This window comes from Stegostoma tigrinum, chromosome 5, assembly GCF_030684315.1.
Source record: "Stegostoma tigrinum isolate sSteTig4 chromosome 5, sSteTig4.hap1, whole genome shotgun sequence".
NCBI classification, from domain to species: Eukaryota; Metazoa; Chordata; class Chondrichthyes; order Orectolobiformes; family Stegostomatidae; genus Stegostoma; species Stegostoma tigrinum.
The window spans coordinates 58,056,729-58,073,415 of NC_081358.1; the positions used below are offsets into that span (position 1 = coordinate 58,056,729).

At 40.0% G+C, this 16,687-nt stretch overlaps 1 protein-coding gene across 6 annotated transcripts in view; it reads right to left on the reverse strand.

Moving 5' to 3' along the window:
* neto1l (neuropilin (NRP) and tolloid (TLL)-like 1, like) overlaps positions 1-16,687 on the reverse strand; it is a 222,583-nt gene that overhangs the window by 33,542 nt on the left and 172,354 nt on the right. For all 6 annotated transcript variants that reach the window (XM_048528543.2, XM_059646009.1, XM_048528540.2 and 3 more), the window contains one exon: positions 11,208-11,321. In XM_048528543.2, the coding sequence (XP_048384500.1) occupies positions 11,208-11,321 (114 nt within the window). The remainder of the gene's footprint in view (positions 1-11,207; positions 11,322-16,687) is intronic.

Consider the following 16,687-nt stretch of genomic DNA (forward strand, 5'->3'; position numbering starts at 1 on the left):
TGAGTATGAAGATAGTGTGTATTCAGGAAAGTTTCCATTAAATTGGAAAATAGTTGGGTGTTATTCCTTTGTTCAAAAAGGTAATGAGACGGAAAGCAGGAAACTATAGACAACTGAGTCTAAATTTGGTCATAAGGAAGTTGTCGGAAGAATTATTAAAGGGAAACATGGTAGGGTACTTAGAAAAGTTCAAGGTAATTAGGCAGGGTTTTTTGAAAGAGAAATCATGTTTAACAAATTTATTAGAGTTCTTCCAGGATGTATTAAGTGCTATGGATAATAGGATGTGAAAGATGGACTGGACAGAAATTTCCAGAAGACATTTAATACTTTTTGACAGATCAAAGGATATTGCGAAAAAATAAAAGTTCATGGTATGGGGTTTAACATATTTGCATTAACAGATTTGCTACCTAACAGAAACAAAGCATTAGGCATAAATGGGTTTTATTTCTGTTTGGCAAGGTGTATGCAAGGGGCCACAGGGATGATGCCTCAACTTTTACAATTCACATAAATGTCCAGCATGAAGGGTCTTACACATGTATAGCTGCTCAATTTGTGGATTCCAAACTGGTAAAAAAGTAAATAGCAAATAGGTTACAAAGAAGGTAGAAATGGATATTGATAGCTTAAGTGAATGGGCAAAGAGCTGGTCAATGGAGTATAATGTACAAACACTTGAAATAGCCCATTTTGGAGGTCAAATTAAGTAGTATATTGTTTAAGTGGAGAGAGATTGTGGAGTTCTGAAATGCAGGGGGATCTGGGTGTTCCAGTGTAAAAAGATTATTATGCAGGTGCAGTAAGTAATTAGGAAATCTAGCAGAATGTATTCATTTATCATAAAGAGAACTGCGGTGATGTGGTTATGCTTCAATTATAAAGGGCTCTGGTGAAATCACACCTGAAGTACTGATCCACCTATTTAAGGTGGCAAGGGTGGCTACATCTGCCACACCCATATTAAATTATCAACTATCTTTAACACTTGATGGAGAGTAAGAGCCCACAGTTTCTGGAACAGTTAGAAAGGCCGCCAAGGAGCTAGCCATATTTTGCTCCCACATTGTTTGCAAGTTTGCAGTTTTCAAATGGTTCACATGCTTGTTCAGAATGATCGCACCTACCTAAACTTTACACATCACTATGTGATCTGACCACTTGTCGACCATGCCTCCTACACATTCCTACACCAAATTTTGCCCCAAAGTAAACTGTCTCCCTCGCTTAGCAGAGACTCATGTCCAGCACTGGCATTCCAAATGCCACCCACCCCGCCTACAGGTCCAGGAAGATCAGATTTAAACTGGCATGGAGTCTTCTCTCCATTAACAACACTGCAGGAGCTATTCCTGTAGTTGCATGATGGGTGGTCCTATAATCAAGTAGGAATTGAGACCGTTTGGTGTCTGGCTGTTTCTTCAAACCAGCCTTCAAAACTTGTGCTGACCTTTCTGCTAGATCATTGGATGATGGGTGGTATGGAGCTGTCCTTATATATTGAATACTATTCAACTTCAGGAAATATCAAATTCCCTGCTTGTAAACAATGACCCATAATTTGTGACCAACATTTTTGGGAGTTCATGAATTGCAAAAGATACAAGTAGTTTTTGCTGTTGTCCCCATGTTTGAATGATATCCAGCTACTTTGAGTGGGTGTCAATAATAACTAAGACCACTAAGTCACGGGTCTAGGTGGCTACTCCTACCAATGTGGGGAGAGCTACTGGCAGTAATTTTTGTCCTTGTTGGCATTCTGGGCACCGCCCCACCAATGTGGCTATGTCTACATCCAATCCTGGCCACCAAACATAACATTGTGCCAACAACTTCATTTTGGAAATCCCAGGATGACCCTGGTGAAGTTCAGCCAAGGTCTGATGGTGACCTTTGCTCAGGATAACCACTCTTGCTGCCCATAATAATATGCCATCCTCTACTGTGATCTTCTCTCTCTGGGTCCAAAATGTTTCAGTTGTAACGGTCGTTTGGTTTTCTCCATCACCACCAGCAGTTTCAGTTTTGTCAGGGCCAGATCTTTATGCATTCAAGTCTGATTTAATCCAATGTGACTGAAAACGTGTCCAGGAAATTAAAACCATTATGGACTCTTTCAATGGTGATGCCACTGGTGGTGTACCTGCCAGTGAGAGGCGGTTCAATGCATCCATATTTGCTACGTGGCCTCCCAGGGTCTTTTTATTACATGCGCCTAGTTTTGGAGCCCACAGCTGATTTTGACCTGAAGCTATGGGCAGCACTGCCTTGGCCTCTTTAAGTATACCTAGCAGGGGTTTGTGGTCTGTTAGTATGACAAATATATGTCCATAAAGGTATTGATGGAACTTCCTGACTCCAAATATGACCACCAAACCTTCCCTCTCTATTTAGATGTATTTACGCTCTGCATTAGCCAAGGTACTTGTCTCTTACCCAATTGGGTTTTCCTCCCAATTGGGATCATAGTATGCCAACACCTTAGAGGATTATAAATGTTTCATCAATTCCCTAAAAGCTATGGCCTGGCTATGCAACCAGTTCCAAGGTTGATCCTTTTTCAGGAGTTGATACAAAAGTGCCAAAATGGACAACAGATTATGCATGAACTTTCCATAATAATTCACCAGCCCAAGGAAAGGTCTAAGTTCTGGTACAAATGTGGATGCTGGACATTTTTTATTGCCCTCACTTTATCTTCTAACAGGTGTAACCTGATCTTGTCAACTCTGTAGCCCAAATAAATCATCTGGGGTGCCTGGAATACACACGTTTCCCTTCTAAGGCATATGCCTACCTGGAGAAACATCTAAGGACTATGTCCAGGTTCCCTATGTGCTCCTAATTAATCTTTGCTTTTATTAGCTTGTCATTTGGACAAATGGTGACCTGGAGTAGACTTTGTAAAATGTTCTCCATTGTCCACTGAAAAATTGCACAGCTGACAATACCTCAAATTGCAATTGTGAATATTGGCACAAACTTTCTTACGAATATTAATTGTAGCGTACTTCTGAGAATCCTCACATAATTGCAATTGCAAGTAGGCGTAGTTCATGTCCAACTTCATGAAAGACAGCACCCATGCCAGCTTTGCATATAAATCCTCTATGCAAGGGAGTGGATATTTATCCAGCGGCAAAAAGTGATTTACCTTTTGTTTAAAATCCCCTCAAAGGCAAAGTGACCCTTTGAACTTTACAATCAGTACAACGGGTGCAAACTGGACTGGTTTCATGATTCCTGCGCTTTCCAGCCTTCTGATTTCTGCCTCTACGTTTGCCTGTAAGGTAAATGGCAGTAGGCAGGCCCTGAAGAATCAAGGAATTGCTTCCTGGTCAACATGCATGGTGTCCTTGGGTACTTTAATAGCCCCTAGATCTTCCTGAAAAACATCTGTGTATTTAATTAGGACTTCACTCAGGCAGCCATTTTCTAATGAAAAATTGTTGAGCCAATGGTAAATCTTTCTTGACCAATTTCACCCACTCAAGCTTGGGCCTGAGGCTTTTGTTACAATCAGTGATAACTGAACTCGCTGCTTCTCATAAGAGCGCAGAACCTAACTTGTATCCTTAATCTCTAAAGGTTCCCCAGTATCGGTTCTCAGTCTGGCTGAGGTCTCGTGCAAACTTAAGGGTTAGAGTCCATAGCAATTTTTTTTAATTGATGGTTCCGCTGTAACTGTAACAGCCATCCAGTATTGACCTCCATTAGAACTGGATGACCATTTAACCAGAGGTTTATTTTAATTGGATCTGATTTGGATGTTGCTAAGCAAATTAACTGTTCTTAACTAGATGTAGGTGGACCTCCAAGGGTGTGCACTCTCTTAGATACTGACCTATGAGTTCACTTACTCAATTCACGTTGAGTGGGATTTTCTAACTGTCTCAAGACTGCATACCTGCAATGGCTTGTCAGCCTGGATCCTGAAGAAAATTTTAAACATTTGCCCTAGGCTTGGCTTTGTTTTGGGGATTTGCTACGGGCTCACCTCAAATCCCTCTGTTCAGGATATGCCCTAAGTGAGGCTATGCAATTACCTTCAGTCATGAGGAGTTCCCCAAGCTCTGCTGGACTGGTGAGGGTGTCCACTTCCATCAGCATACCCTGCAACTCAAATGCTCCACTTGTTGCACTTTCCAATCATAAAGTTAGGTGTAGTGCCTGGTTGAAGTCCACTTGGGCTTCAGCTAGTAGGTGCTTGTGCATGGTTATGTCATCAATCATAAATACCAAATGGGCTCTCAGCATCTCATTAAGGGTTAACCCAAAATCACTTGCCACTGTCAGTCTTCTTAGCCTCGTCGAAAATCCTGATATTGATTCCCCTGTGCTTTTCTTTCATTGATGCTGAAATAACTCTACACAGAGGCCAGTATCCTATCACAGTCACCCTTTGTTTACATATGGAGAGTACTTGCCACTGATGCAGCTCCCTCAGAACCAGGTGTCAGAGTGAACAGAACCTCTGACTCTCCTGTTCTTCTCCAGCCAAGACTGTCTGATTGGATCAGGTTAACAGCTCCTATCAGGAAACTTATATTATATACCTTCCTAGCTGACCTTGTTACGATCACTACATAGTTAGTTAGACTACTTCCTGCACTATGATCATAATACTTTGCCTTGCAAATTTTTTTTGAAAGTGTGAACTTATAGAAACACAGGAAGGGCACCACTTCATTGGTGGCTTACCACTGTAGACAGTGGTGCTGATAAGATTTAATGATTGAGCAATGATACAAGAAGGGATTGCAAAGGACTCTGAATTCACCCATCATAAAAACTATGTCAAAACAGATAGAGATTGAGATGTAAGAAAAAGGGCACTGAGACTGGATAAAATAAGTGATAATTAATTCCTTGAAGGTATGGGATTCCATATTTTGTTTGTATACTTTCAGGGCCGTATTAGTTAATACACAGTCATTAAAAATTACTATGCCACTTTGTTAATACAGTTTTGTGCATAATTACTATTACTTTATGATTGATTTATGGAGAGTTAATATGTATAACTGCTGCAAATGCATGACACTCATGTTAAGGTTAATGACTGCGAGGTTCTTTAGACAAAGGTATTGATGGAGCAGCAGAATTCATAAAGCTGCTTGTTACAATTTGTCTCTCCTTTGCTGCAAAAAAATAGGGATTCATATTTTAATAACAGGACGAGTCCTTCAAACACCGTAATGTCTGTCAAGACCTCCTGGATCAAGTGACTGAAATAGCCACAGGACTAAGAGCACTGTCCTCATTCTTGTTGAAGTTGAATCCAGCTGAATTGGCTGGATGGCTGGCGCAAGGCTCAGAAATAATGCCAACAGTGCGAATCGGATTCCCATTCAGCCTGACATTAACTTGGAATCTAGCATACTCATTTGGCTCTTAAGAACGCAAGGCATGAGCAGATCACTGCTAACAAAAATTTACTGCCAGGAGAACTGCTCAGGATGAAGTATCCACAGACAATGAGCCAAGGACCTTTCTTTAGGCACAGCACATATACTGCATCAAAGCTTAATCATACATTCTAGTTACTCTGAAAAAAAAACAAGACAGGTTGTATTGTGAGTTCTTGAAGAATGTGATAGTTCAGTAAAAGGACTGCAAAAGATTTTCATGACATAGTTTGAGGACAGAAAACATGTAAGAAAATAGGATGTGAAGAACAGAAGCAAATGTTGCCATTATATAAGGCAGCCCTTAATTAACCACTTAAAACATTTAATTGGCCTCTCAGTAGGCATTCAGTGTGACTTCAAAACAGAAGCCTCTCCTTGGGTTAATCTCTAAATTTGGCTATAAATCTCACAGAACCAATGGACTTTGCTGAAGTGAGAAACCTGCAGTTGTACAAGTAGAAACATTCAAGCCGGTGTTAATTTGTGCTGGAATCTTGTGAAATTCAGTTTCCAAGTGGGAACAATCTGCCACCCCAGCGAAAAAAAAAGTTTAAAATCAGTCATTTTTAGAAATGAACATACTTTTCATACTGGACGTCCATTTTGAGAGGTAAGTGTTCTTCACAATTTTATTGTTTTTCTTCATGAGGCTTGAAATTGAAATCAAGTTCACACAGTCTGATTGTATAACTCATAGTATTCGCAAAAGGAGGTTTCTGCTCAAAAATAATGATATGAAAATACCCAGTAAATGAAAATAAAAGCCACCTAGTATACCAATAAATGTGACTTTACGTAGACATACCTGCATCTAAGTGAACCTGATTAATATTCATTTATTACACCAGAACTGATCTGCATTTCCTTGCCTTTTATTATGTTCCTAAAGGGTTGCTTGTTACTTTGTCCTCCCTTGCTCTGCAAAGTACTCATCCAACCAGTTTAAACTCAGCTGATGCTTTATAACTGATTTGCAATCTCTGCGGGCAATATCCCTGCATATGAGTCAATACACGTGGAGCTAGAAAAGCACAGCAGGTCAGAACTTTGTCAGGACTCTGGCTGCGGCCTGAAATGGCGATTTTCCTGCTCCTCAGGTGCTGTCTGACTTGTGCTTTTCCTGCTCCACATTTATTGATTCCAGCTTCTAGAATCTGCAGTGTTTACTGTCACAAAATCCCTGCATATGAGCTGAGCTAACATGAAGTTATATCTCACATATATGTGGTTTAGTGGTATTGTCCCTACTTTTCAGCCAGAGGGCATGGGCTCAGGTCCCACCTGACCCAGATGTGTGAAATCTCATCTCTGAACAGGTTTGTTAGAAAATATCTATTCCATTTCCACTGTATAAATTAGAACATGACTTGTTGCTTATAACAGAGATATTATAACAATTTGTGAAGAACTATTTAGTCTAGTGCTCGAAGATAGTGTAAGTCCACTACAGAAAATAAAAACAGTAATATATCTTTAAAATTATAGATATGCCGACCTGGTTTTCAGAAGCTTTTTCTTTAAGAATAATTACAAACACTCCCAGCTACTTTGTAATGGACTGCAGTATCTTACTTTCAGAGGTCCATATTATAAAGCCAAATAACATCAATACTTCATCTCCTGCTTGGAATGATTGGTTGCTCTAAGTTTGTCAATCTATTCTTAAGCATTTACTTGTGAAGATTTAGATGCTGTCTTACTACTTTACATGTTCTTGTATGCTTTTCAAGAAACATGGACCTGTAATCTAACATGAGAATTCATGTTTTCACCTTAAAAAATTTCTCCCTATGAATTTTAACACTTAATGACCATAGACCAAATTTAAATGGATACACTATAAGTCTGAGAATGTTTATGATATACAAATCATTCTGACAATGCTTACTGATTCAGCCTTTCAGTACAAAATGTTGTGCACATTGGTCAAAAAGATAATATGATAGCAAATATATTGTCCAGACTGTGAAATTGAATAAGTTAAGAATTTGAGAGAAAAAGAAATTGTCTAACTAACTAGGAAGTGAATTAGATCGAATGGTTGTGAGTTTTGTGTCTCTTTGTTAATATGCCAAACAGCTCTTAATGAAACACTGTGAAAATAGCGTTTTCCTCCAAGGAAGTGAAAAGACTGCACTTAGACATGCACAACTTAGAGAACTGAGAATGTTGTTAGAGGCTGGTCCTTCGAGTGCAGGAGGCTTGTAGGGGTGATTGGAGTAAAAGCGCTAGATATTCATGCTTAATTATGAATGGGTAAAAGAGAGAGCATTACATCGGTTGGGCAAGAAGTAGACTGAAGGAAGTTATAGCTTTACTCTAATCTACTGTTCATATATAAAAGGCGCTAGGTGATGGTGACATCAGATCATGTGGAACTGGAAACTTGGTCTGTTTATCTCTAAGATGCTGCCCTCTTCCACCATCCTCTGTACAGAGCTATGTTCAGTCAAGCTTTTGCTGTTCACTAAGAGTATAGCTCTCATATTTTTATACATCCAAGTATTTTGTTCAAGAGCTGATCTTGTGCACTGTTCCACTGGGTCATCTATTATTGTCCCTTTCTGCATCTCCTTTCAGGAATGTTTGTTCACTTGTGATCAAGGATTTTACACCCCATAAGCTTATCACAGAGATTGCACTGGCATGATAGCTTTAACAGAAATCTGGCTTGGAGTGAGGACACTTCACCCCTAAATGAACGTTCTGTATTCTAGCTTTATCTTCCCTCACTTGTTCACTCAAACCGTCAGAGTGGCTGGTTTTACCAAGATAGATCTTAGACTGTCTCTTTACTGCTTCTGACACCTTCCTAGTAATCATTTATCTGTTTGTTCTGCCTCTCATGTCTCATTAAAAACTTTTGTCCTTTACTTCCAACCCAAACACCATGAAAACTGTTCGTTTAGACATCTTCACAGCTTTCTACCCTCAGCCTCTTCCATGAGCAACTTCATATTCTCAGTGATTTAAACACGTCTCAAGTCATCATGCCGTTTTATCTCTATGTTCATTAGCTGCTAATTCTCCCGAAATTTCACCCTTAATACACACTCCCCCATGCATATTTATGGTGACTCCTTTAAGCTGGCCATCTCATATGGCCTTGCTGCTCCCATGCGAATACTGAGGAGGTCATCTCTGATACTTTCTCATATTGTGCACCCACACCTTCCTTTGCCCTCATGACCCTACTTCATTCAGGAAATTGCTGGGGAAAAAAAAAACTCTAGCCCCATTTATTTGTAACCGCACTTTGAAAATCCCAACTATTCTATCTTTGGCTTTCCATTCATCACAATATTTCTGTAGGTTCTAACCATTTGCATCGTCACCTCTTTGATCCCACTAATTCTCATTAAAACCATTATTGTTTCTCACTCTGGTCACTCCCCTTATACAAGGGGTGGAGACTTGATCACTTGTGCACAATTAATTTACTCATTCCATGTCAAATTCTGCTAGATCACACAATATACTGTTGATTCAACTCTCATCTGTGAAAGGTTTTCACTATCTCAGGATTATTCTGGGATGTGACAATAACCTCTGGCTGCTTTAGTCTACAGCACATGGTCCTCGTAAATCATTCTCTCCCGTTCCCTACACACTCACCTCCATCTATCTGTATGGCACCATCAAATGCTGAACAAGTCTATTCTCAATCTTGACCTAGTATTTATCCCTGAGGTAAACAGTTGAGCACCTATCACAAATACCACTGACTTCTGCTGCATATGTAATCGGTCTGGAAGGTTTAATGATACAGACTGCCAAACCTGATGATGCCATAGGACTTAGGAGGACAAATGAATTCTTTGGATCTTGAACCGAACAGACCAGGTAACCTAGATATCTTCTTTATTCTTTATTCATTCACAAAATGAGGGTATTGTTGGCTATTGCCCATCCCTAATTGCACAGAGGGCAGTAGAGAGTCAACCACATGGCTGTGGATCTGGAGTCACATGTAGCCAGACCAGGTAAGGATGGCAGTTTCCTTCCCTAAAGGATATTAGTGAACCAAATTGTTTTTTTCTGAGAATTGACAATGGATTTACCATCATTGTTAGATTCTTGATTCCAAGTATTTATTGAATTCAAATTCCACTCATCTGCCATGGCGGGATTCAAACCTGGGTCCCCAGAACATTATCTGAGTTTCTGGATTAACAGTCCAGCGATAATACCATTGGGCCATTGCCTTCTCATAGTGTTCGTTGCAATGTCTAACTTGAATATAATTTGAACCAGATTGCTATCACGCAATAAATTAAATCTTATTTGAGACAAAACCTTCTTGTTAACACTTACTAATGGTTTCCTAATTCCGGCCTCTTGGCCATCTTTGATTTTAAGTTCTTCATCATTGGTCTGTTGCCTGTAATACTAACTCTTTGACCGAGCTTTAGGTTATCTGGCTTTCTCTGATCAGACCCCTGTGAAGGGCACTACAGTACTACACTATATACAAAGCAATCTAATTTGTTACTTCTAAAAAATTGGATCTGATAGCTCAAATTCCTCAGGTAGACATCAACATCTTTATATGAGAAAGATATTACTGGAAAAACCCAGCGGACTGGCAGGCCAAAACTGAGTTAACATTTCAATCAAAGATCTTTTACTATTGCTGTAGCCCTGGAACCTCCTGGGCTTTCTGCCTTTACTTATTTGGTACTGAAATCATTTTGCTGTTGTATCAAAGCTATTACAGTCACTTCCTTGATTCTTCGTTTTAATATATGACAGGCCTAGGTTGTGACACTGCATAAGATGGACAGGGGATAAAGTTACATGACCCTGCCCATCTCTCTATCACCCTAAATCATCACCACACACTCCTCAACTCTCCCACCCAGACCAGCAGAATTGTGTTGCAAAGACAGAAGTGCAGCAAGTAGCACGTTTGAGACAGATTGGGATAAAAGAATTTCTTTGGTTGGGATCAGATCTCAGCACCTAAAACCTTTCCTCATTCTCAATTGGATTCTGGCCCATGTTTATTTTAGATGGGATTAAATAATATGATTCTCATGCTCAAAAACATAGTTAACTTTTCTAAAATTTGGAATTTAGGAGAATTTTCCCCTTTTCTGTACCAATCTTCACATAATCTGAGCAGGACATTTTTCTGTATGCCTTTGTGCAACCCAAACATGACTTTTCAGAAGACACTCAGAGTGTTACAAAATCCAACATCTATTCTTTTTTAGGTTAAACTGTGTTTACTATTTACCTTTAAACCCAGCTTAACCTTGACAATGCCATGTTTATGTACAAGAAATGAATACAAATTTAGGTCTAGAATTCATACAATGCAAAGGGTTACACCAGTCTGACTATAGAGATGTAATTACAATTATTCATCTCTGCTAATCAATCAAACTGAAAGCAACACCTAGTTTATACTTTACTTAAATAATGCAACAAAACTCAGACCTTTTGATGTGAGCCTGCAACTAGATGTTTAGCTATCATGCCTTGTCAACTGATCAGGAGAATAATCTGATCAAAACAGGGAGATTGCTCCCTCTCCAGTATTTTCAGAGTTCAGTGATAAGACAAACAGTCCTCTCCTTAAAGAAAGCCAAAACAGATCTTACTTAGCCCAAGGTGCATGACTTGAATCAGTAAGTTTAACATAAGCACTAATTATTTTTTGACATTCCATGGAAGTATATATCCCACTTGCAGGTATAGAAAATTTGAAACAGTAATAGAAAATGATCCAAATATTTTAGCTCGACACTTGCTTCATAAAGGGAAGGGAAAAAAGGTGATTACCTTTACCTTTACAGTGATTCTCGTCCCAAGGATATACGCAGTTTTGGACGCCATTGCAGACCAATGTGTTGTTGATGCACATGTTGCTGTGACAAAAGAATGCGCTACCATCACAGGGGGCTGCAAAAGACAAAAAAAAGAATAAACACAAGGTCAGCTCCAATTCATCTACTTATAGTGCATTGTGAGACATATGCTGAACAGCAGACATTTACAGTCAACAACATCATTCACCAATGTCACCTCTCTGAATAGAAGCTGAAATTGACTTTTCCCCATACCCTTGGCTAATGTTTATAGATATTTTCTAATTAGTTCATTCAGGGATATCATTACATGCCTCTGGAACAGGTGAGGCTTGAACCTTGCCTTTCAGGTAGTGACATTGCCACTGCACCACAAAAGCATGCCAGTGAGTGTTTATATGCTTAGTCCATTCTGACCACTGTGGCTAAATGGACTGTCTATTTTGAGTTTATCTTTCCATGGGTGCTTTATGGAATATATAACTTTCCGCAACATTTAAGTGTGACACATTGTGGCCAGCTCAAAAAGCAAATTGAAAACTAAGGACCTAAACTGCTTCAGAAATACTTTTCCACGATCCTTAATATAATTCCACAACACTGTCTTAAAATCTGCAAAATGAAATATTTTTCAACATTCAGAAAACTAGTTATAGAATATTGTTCATATTTTCTTTGAGGACATTTATTTTTCGAATACATCCCAAATCTATTTCACACTGGAAAGTCAAAATGAACGAACAAAACTGAAGTTGCTGGAAAAACTCAGCAGGTCTAGCAGCATCTGTGAAGAAAAAATCAGAGTTAACATTTCAGGTACAGTCTGAACCTAGAACATTAACTCTGATCTTTTTCTTTACAGATGCTGCCAGACCTGATGAGCTTTTCCAGCAACTTCTGTTTTGTAGCATCTGCAGTTTTTTTTTCATTTTTTTAGTCAAAATTAAGGGTATTGTTAAAAATCCAATATATCACAACACTTATTTTTAGGGAACATAATCATTTTCCTTGTGTGTTACAAATATAAAACCGTGAGCATAGGAGGCTGAGGGTTGACGTTATAGAAGTTTGTAAAGTCATGAGGGGCATGCTTATGGTAAATAGCCTAAGGACTTTTCCCCAGGATAGGGGAGTCCAAAATTAGACAACATTGTTTTAAGGTGATAGGGAAAGATTTAAAAGGGACCTGAGGGCTAACATTTTCTACCTAGAAAGTGGTGTGCATGTGGAACAAACTGGCAGAAGAAGTTGTCGAAGCAGGTAAAATTACAAACATTAAAAAGACGTTTGGGCAGATACATGGATGGAAAAAGTTTAGAGGAATACAGGCCAAAAACAGGCAAATGGGACTAGTTCAGTTTAGGAAATCTGGCTGGCATGGATGAATTGAGCTGCAGAGCCTGTTTCTGTGCTATATGCCTCTATGACTCTATAACTGATGCACCTATATGCAGTTTGTCAAACACTCCAGGTGGATGTATAAAATATTGAAATTGTTCAAAGATGCTCAGAGGGTTACTATGGTAACATAATTCTCTCATTTTCAAAGTTGGAAAGATCTTTCACCTCACTTCTTGCTCTAAGATCTGGCTTTGTACAAATCAAGTGACATGTTTTATCACATCATAGCCACTGCTGTTCAAAATCAGTTTTGTCTGAGTTATTTTACCATGTCCTGAAGACCTCTTAAGGTTAAATACATGTACGTTTTATGTTGTCCTGTGACCATTTCCCACTCCCATTGTGATGACTGTCTCAGGCTGAATCAGTGCAGTGATCCATTTTCTGCCAGTCAGATGAGCACATATCTTGGATTCCGTATTCTTGGGGAGTCACAATGCTTGTGATGAGCAGGCGCTACTTAGTCTTAATTTTTCAGTCCAAAATATTATCCTCACACATAGGCTTGTCATAAAATATATGACCACTAGATGGTGGTCTAGTCACACAACTGTCAAGCAGTTTCTGATGAAGCTCAATTTCCAACTACAAATAAAGGCCCTTGTTTGCCTTTGTCAACTTGCACAGTCATTGCCTACATTAAGAAATGAAGGAAAATTGACATGGTCCGAACATTGTGTTAAAATATATGCTTTCATGCATTCCTGCTGCCTAATGCAGACCACCAGCACAGCAATTTTTCCCGCATTCAATGATGAACGTGCTGCTACCAAGCTTATTTCAGATCTCAGTAATCTCACCCTACATTTGACAAGCTGGGAAACATAGAAATATATCATCACTCCAGTCTCAAAATTATTTAAGCAGCCAGCATAAATCATACCAATCACTGCAAGACAAATAATGGCTTTTGCCAATCAATATTCAAGGTTAAAATGACCGCTATGGAATATTCTTTAATAGCTAGTTATGGTTAAATCCTAAGGTTATGTGAAGTATTTAATGATGGGTCAGAGCCCCAAATGGTCACCCCTGTGAGTAGCTGATGACTTCCTATTCCACGCCAAACCTTATCTTATGGACTATCTCCCAAACTGCAGAAACATTTTGTGTTTCTCCCTTTGAAGAATACACAAGGACAGGAGTTAAAATAAAAGACAGTTACATTTTGACTGGAAAAAACTTGTGGAAGCAAACACAAAATCCTGGGTTTTAACCTTGGCATGCTTTTAAGTTTACAGTCAAAGGACTATTCCCTAGTTATCCCTGTGTTGTAGGAAAAGACTCTCTCTCTCTCTCTCACTCACACACACTCAGACAGCTCTAAGCCATTTTGAAGAGTCATAGGACAAAGGGGCATCAATCAGTCTACAAAATCATCATAATCCAGAGACTGATTAATATAGATTTTATTTTTCTTTTGCCTTTTTGGGTGAAAAATATCCACAAATTAACCTTGTTGCACCCAGCCGAGGGAATGGCTTAATGAAGAAAGGGAGTCAGGTTGTCCCTCCTCATTTGGAGTCTGTCATAAAAATGAAGAAATCAAGTATTGTCAAAGACCTTTTAGAAAAGCTGTTCTATAAATTCATTAAAAGGACGTGGACATTGCTGGCTCGGCCAGCATTTATTGCCCATCCCTAATTTCTCACAGGTCAGTTAAGAGTGAACCACATTGTTGTGGGTCCGGTCTCACATGGAAGCCAGACCAGGTAAGAGTTTCTTTCCTAAAGGAATGAGCTTTTACAACAATCGATGGTGGTTACATGGTCACCATTAGGCCAGCTCTCTATTCCAGATTCTTTTTATGAATTGAATTCTAATTTTACCACCTGCCATGAGTGGAATTCAACCCCATGTTGCCAGAATACTGGCCTAGAACTCAGGATTACTACCCCAGCCCACATAAACCCACTGCTGACCCTTTGGAGGAAATCTTTCTGATCAGCCTGGGAGCACTTGATTCTGACCCTAATCAGTCAAGGAACTATACGCTTATTATAGCATCAACAAGATGTAGGGCGGCATGGTAGCTCAGTGGTTAGCACTGTGGCCTCCATAGTATCAGGGACCCGGTTTGATTCAAGCCTCAGATGACTGCCTGAGGGAAATTTGCACATTCTCTCTTGTGTCTGCGTGGGTTTCCTCCTGGTGTTCCAGTTTCCTCCCACAGTCTACAGGTGCCCAGGTTAGGTGGATTGACCATGCTAAATTGCTCCATCATGTCTAAGGATATGCAGGCTAGGTAGATTAGCCATGGGAGATGCACGGTTACAGGGAACAAGTAGGGGGGTCTGGGTGGGATGCTCTTCAGAGGATTAGTGTGGACTCAATGGGCTGAATGGCCTGCTTCCACACTGAACACATTCTATGATTCTAAGAGCAGTAGCAACACCATCAGGCAGAATGATGAGACCAAAGATGACCACCAAAGATACAAGCAAGAGTGATCCATAAGGAATAGATCATTTGGTCCCTCAAGACTCCTTTATCATTCAATAGGATCATGACTAATCAGACGCTTCTCATGTCTGCTTTCCTGCAACTTGATTCTCCTACTGATCAAGAATCTATCACAGCCTTAAAAATATGCAAGGGCTCCGCTCCCACATCTTTCAACATGACAGCAATTCCATTCTGCTTAGCTACATACCCCCAACAGCACTCAGAAGGGATGACCAAAGGGAACTGGTTTAAAGGAACCATTTTCCCCCATGTAGGGTGTACAGACTGAAGATCAGCTCAGAGGAATAGGAAGAGGAAGGAACTGGTAGTGGCCAGACTGTCTGGAACTACTTGTTTAACTGTCAGAGAAAGGTACAGATAACTCGAATATTGAAGCCAAGGGTACAACAAATAAATTGTAATACCTTCCCGCACTTGTTCGCACCTACTTCAATCCCTGACACCACCAACCTTATATGCCCTCTGCATTGCTTACTCTTTCAGTTGTGACATCTTAATACCTGCCTTCCTCTCATTCCAGGCAGAAAACAGCCCACAATAGGGCAGTGAGCTCAAGATGGGTCATGGATTGCCTGACATTCAGCTCCTCAACCCTAATATGGAGTGCATCCAGCCTCCGACTGACAGTGTCCTGGCTCCTGGACTGATATCAAAGGCTGCTCTTGACTTACTTATCCTGAGTGCAAGCTACTCATGTTGACTTGACTGATGTCTACTGACTCCTCGGCCCACTGGCCATCTGATCAGGGTCCTGTCGTACTCTCAGATAATCTTCACTGTCCACTAACCACCTACAGTCACACGCAGACAGCATGGTAAAGAATGGCATGCTTGCCTTCATTGGTCAGAACACTGAATACACATGTTTGGACATTATGTTGTGGCTGCACAGGACACTGAAAGGACCCTTTTAGAATACTGCATACAATTCTTGTCACCCCTCTATAGGAAAGATGTGGTTAAAATTGAGAGGGTGCAGAAAAAAATTGCAAGAATGTTGTCAGGGCTGGATGGTTTGAACTATAGTGAGAGGTGAATAGGCTAGGGCGTTTGTCCCTGGAGTGTCAGAGGCTTACTTTGAGGGGCATGGACAGAGTGAATAGCCACAGTCATTTTCCTGGGGTGAGGGAGTCCAAAACTAAAGGGCATAGGTTTAAGGTGAGAGGAGAAATGTTTAAAAAGACCTGAGGGGTAATATTTTTCATGCAGAAGATAGTACTTGCATGGAAAAAGCTGCCAGAGGAAGTGATAGAGGCGGGTACAATTACAACATTTAAAAGGCATCTGGATGTATATCTGAACAGGAGGGTTTAAAGGATATTAGCCAAATGCGGGCAAATGGGACCAGGTCAGATTGGGATGGCTGGGTGGCATGGACAATTTGGACCAAAAAATCTGTTTCCATGCCGTATAACTCTATGACTGTAACAAGGAAGTGGGTACAGAACAGGAAAAGACCCTTCCACCCAATGACACTGTCTTTTGAAACTAGAAAACATTTGCCTTTCCATGGTCCGTATCCATCTATTCCTTGTGTATTCATATATCTGTCAAGATGCCCCTTAAATGATGTTATTGTATGCACCTCCACTA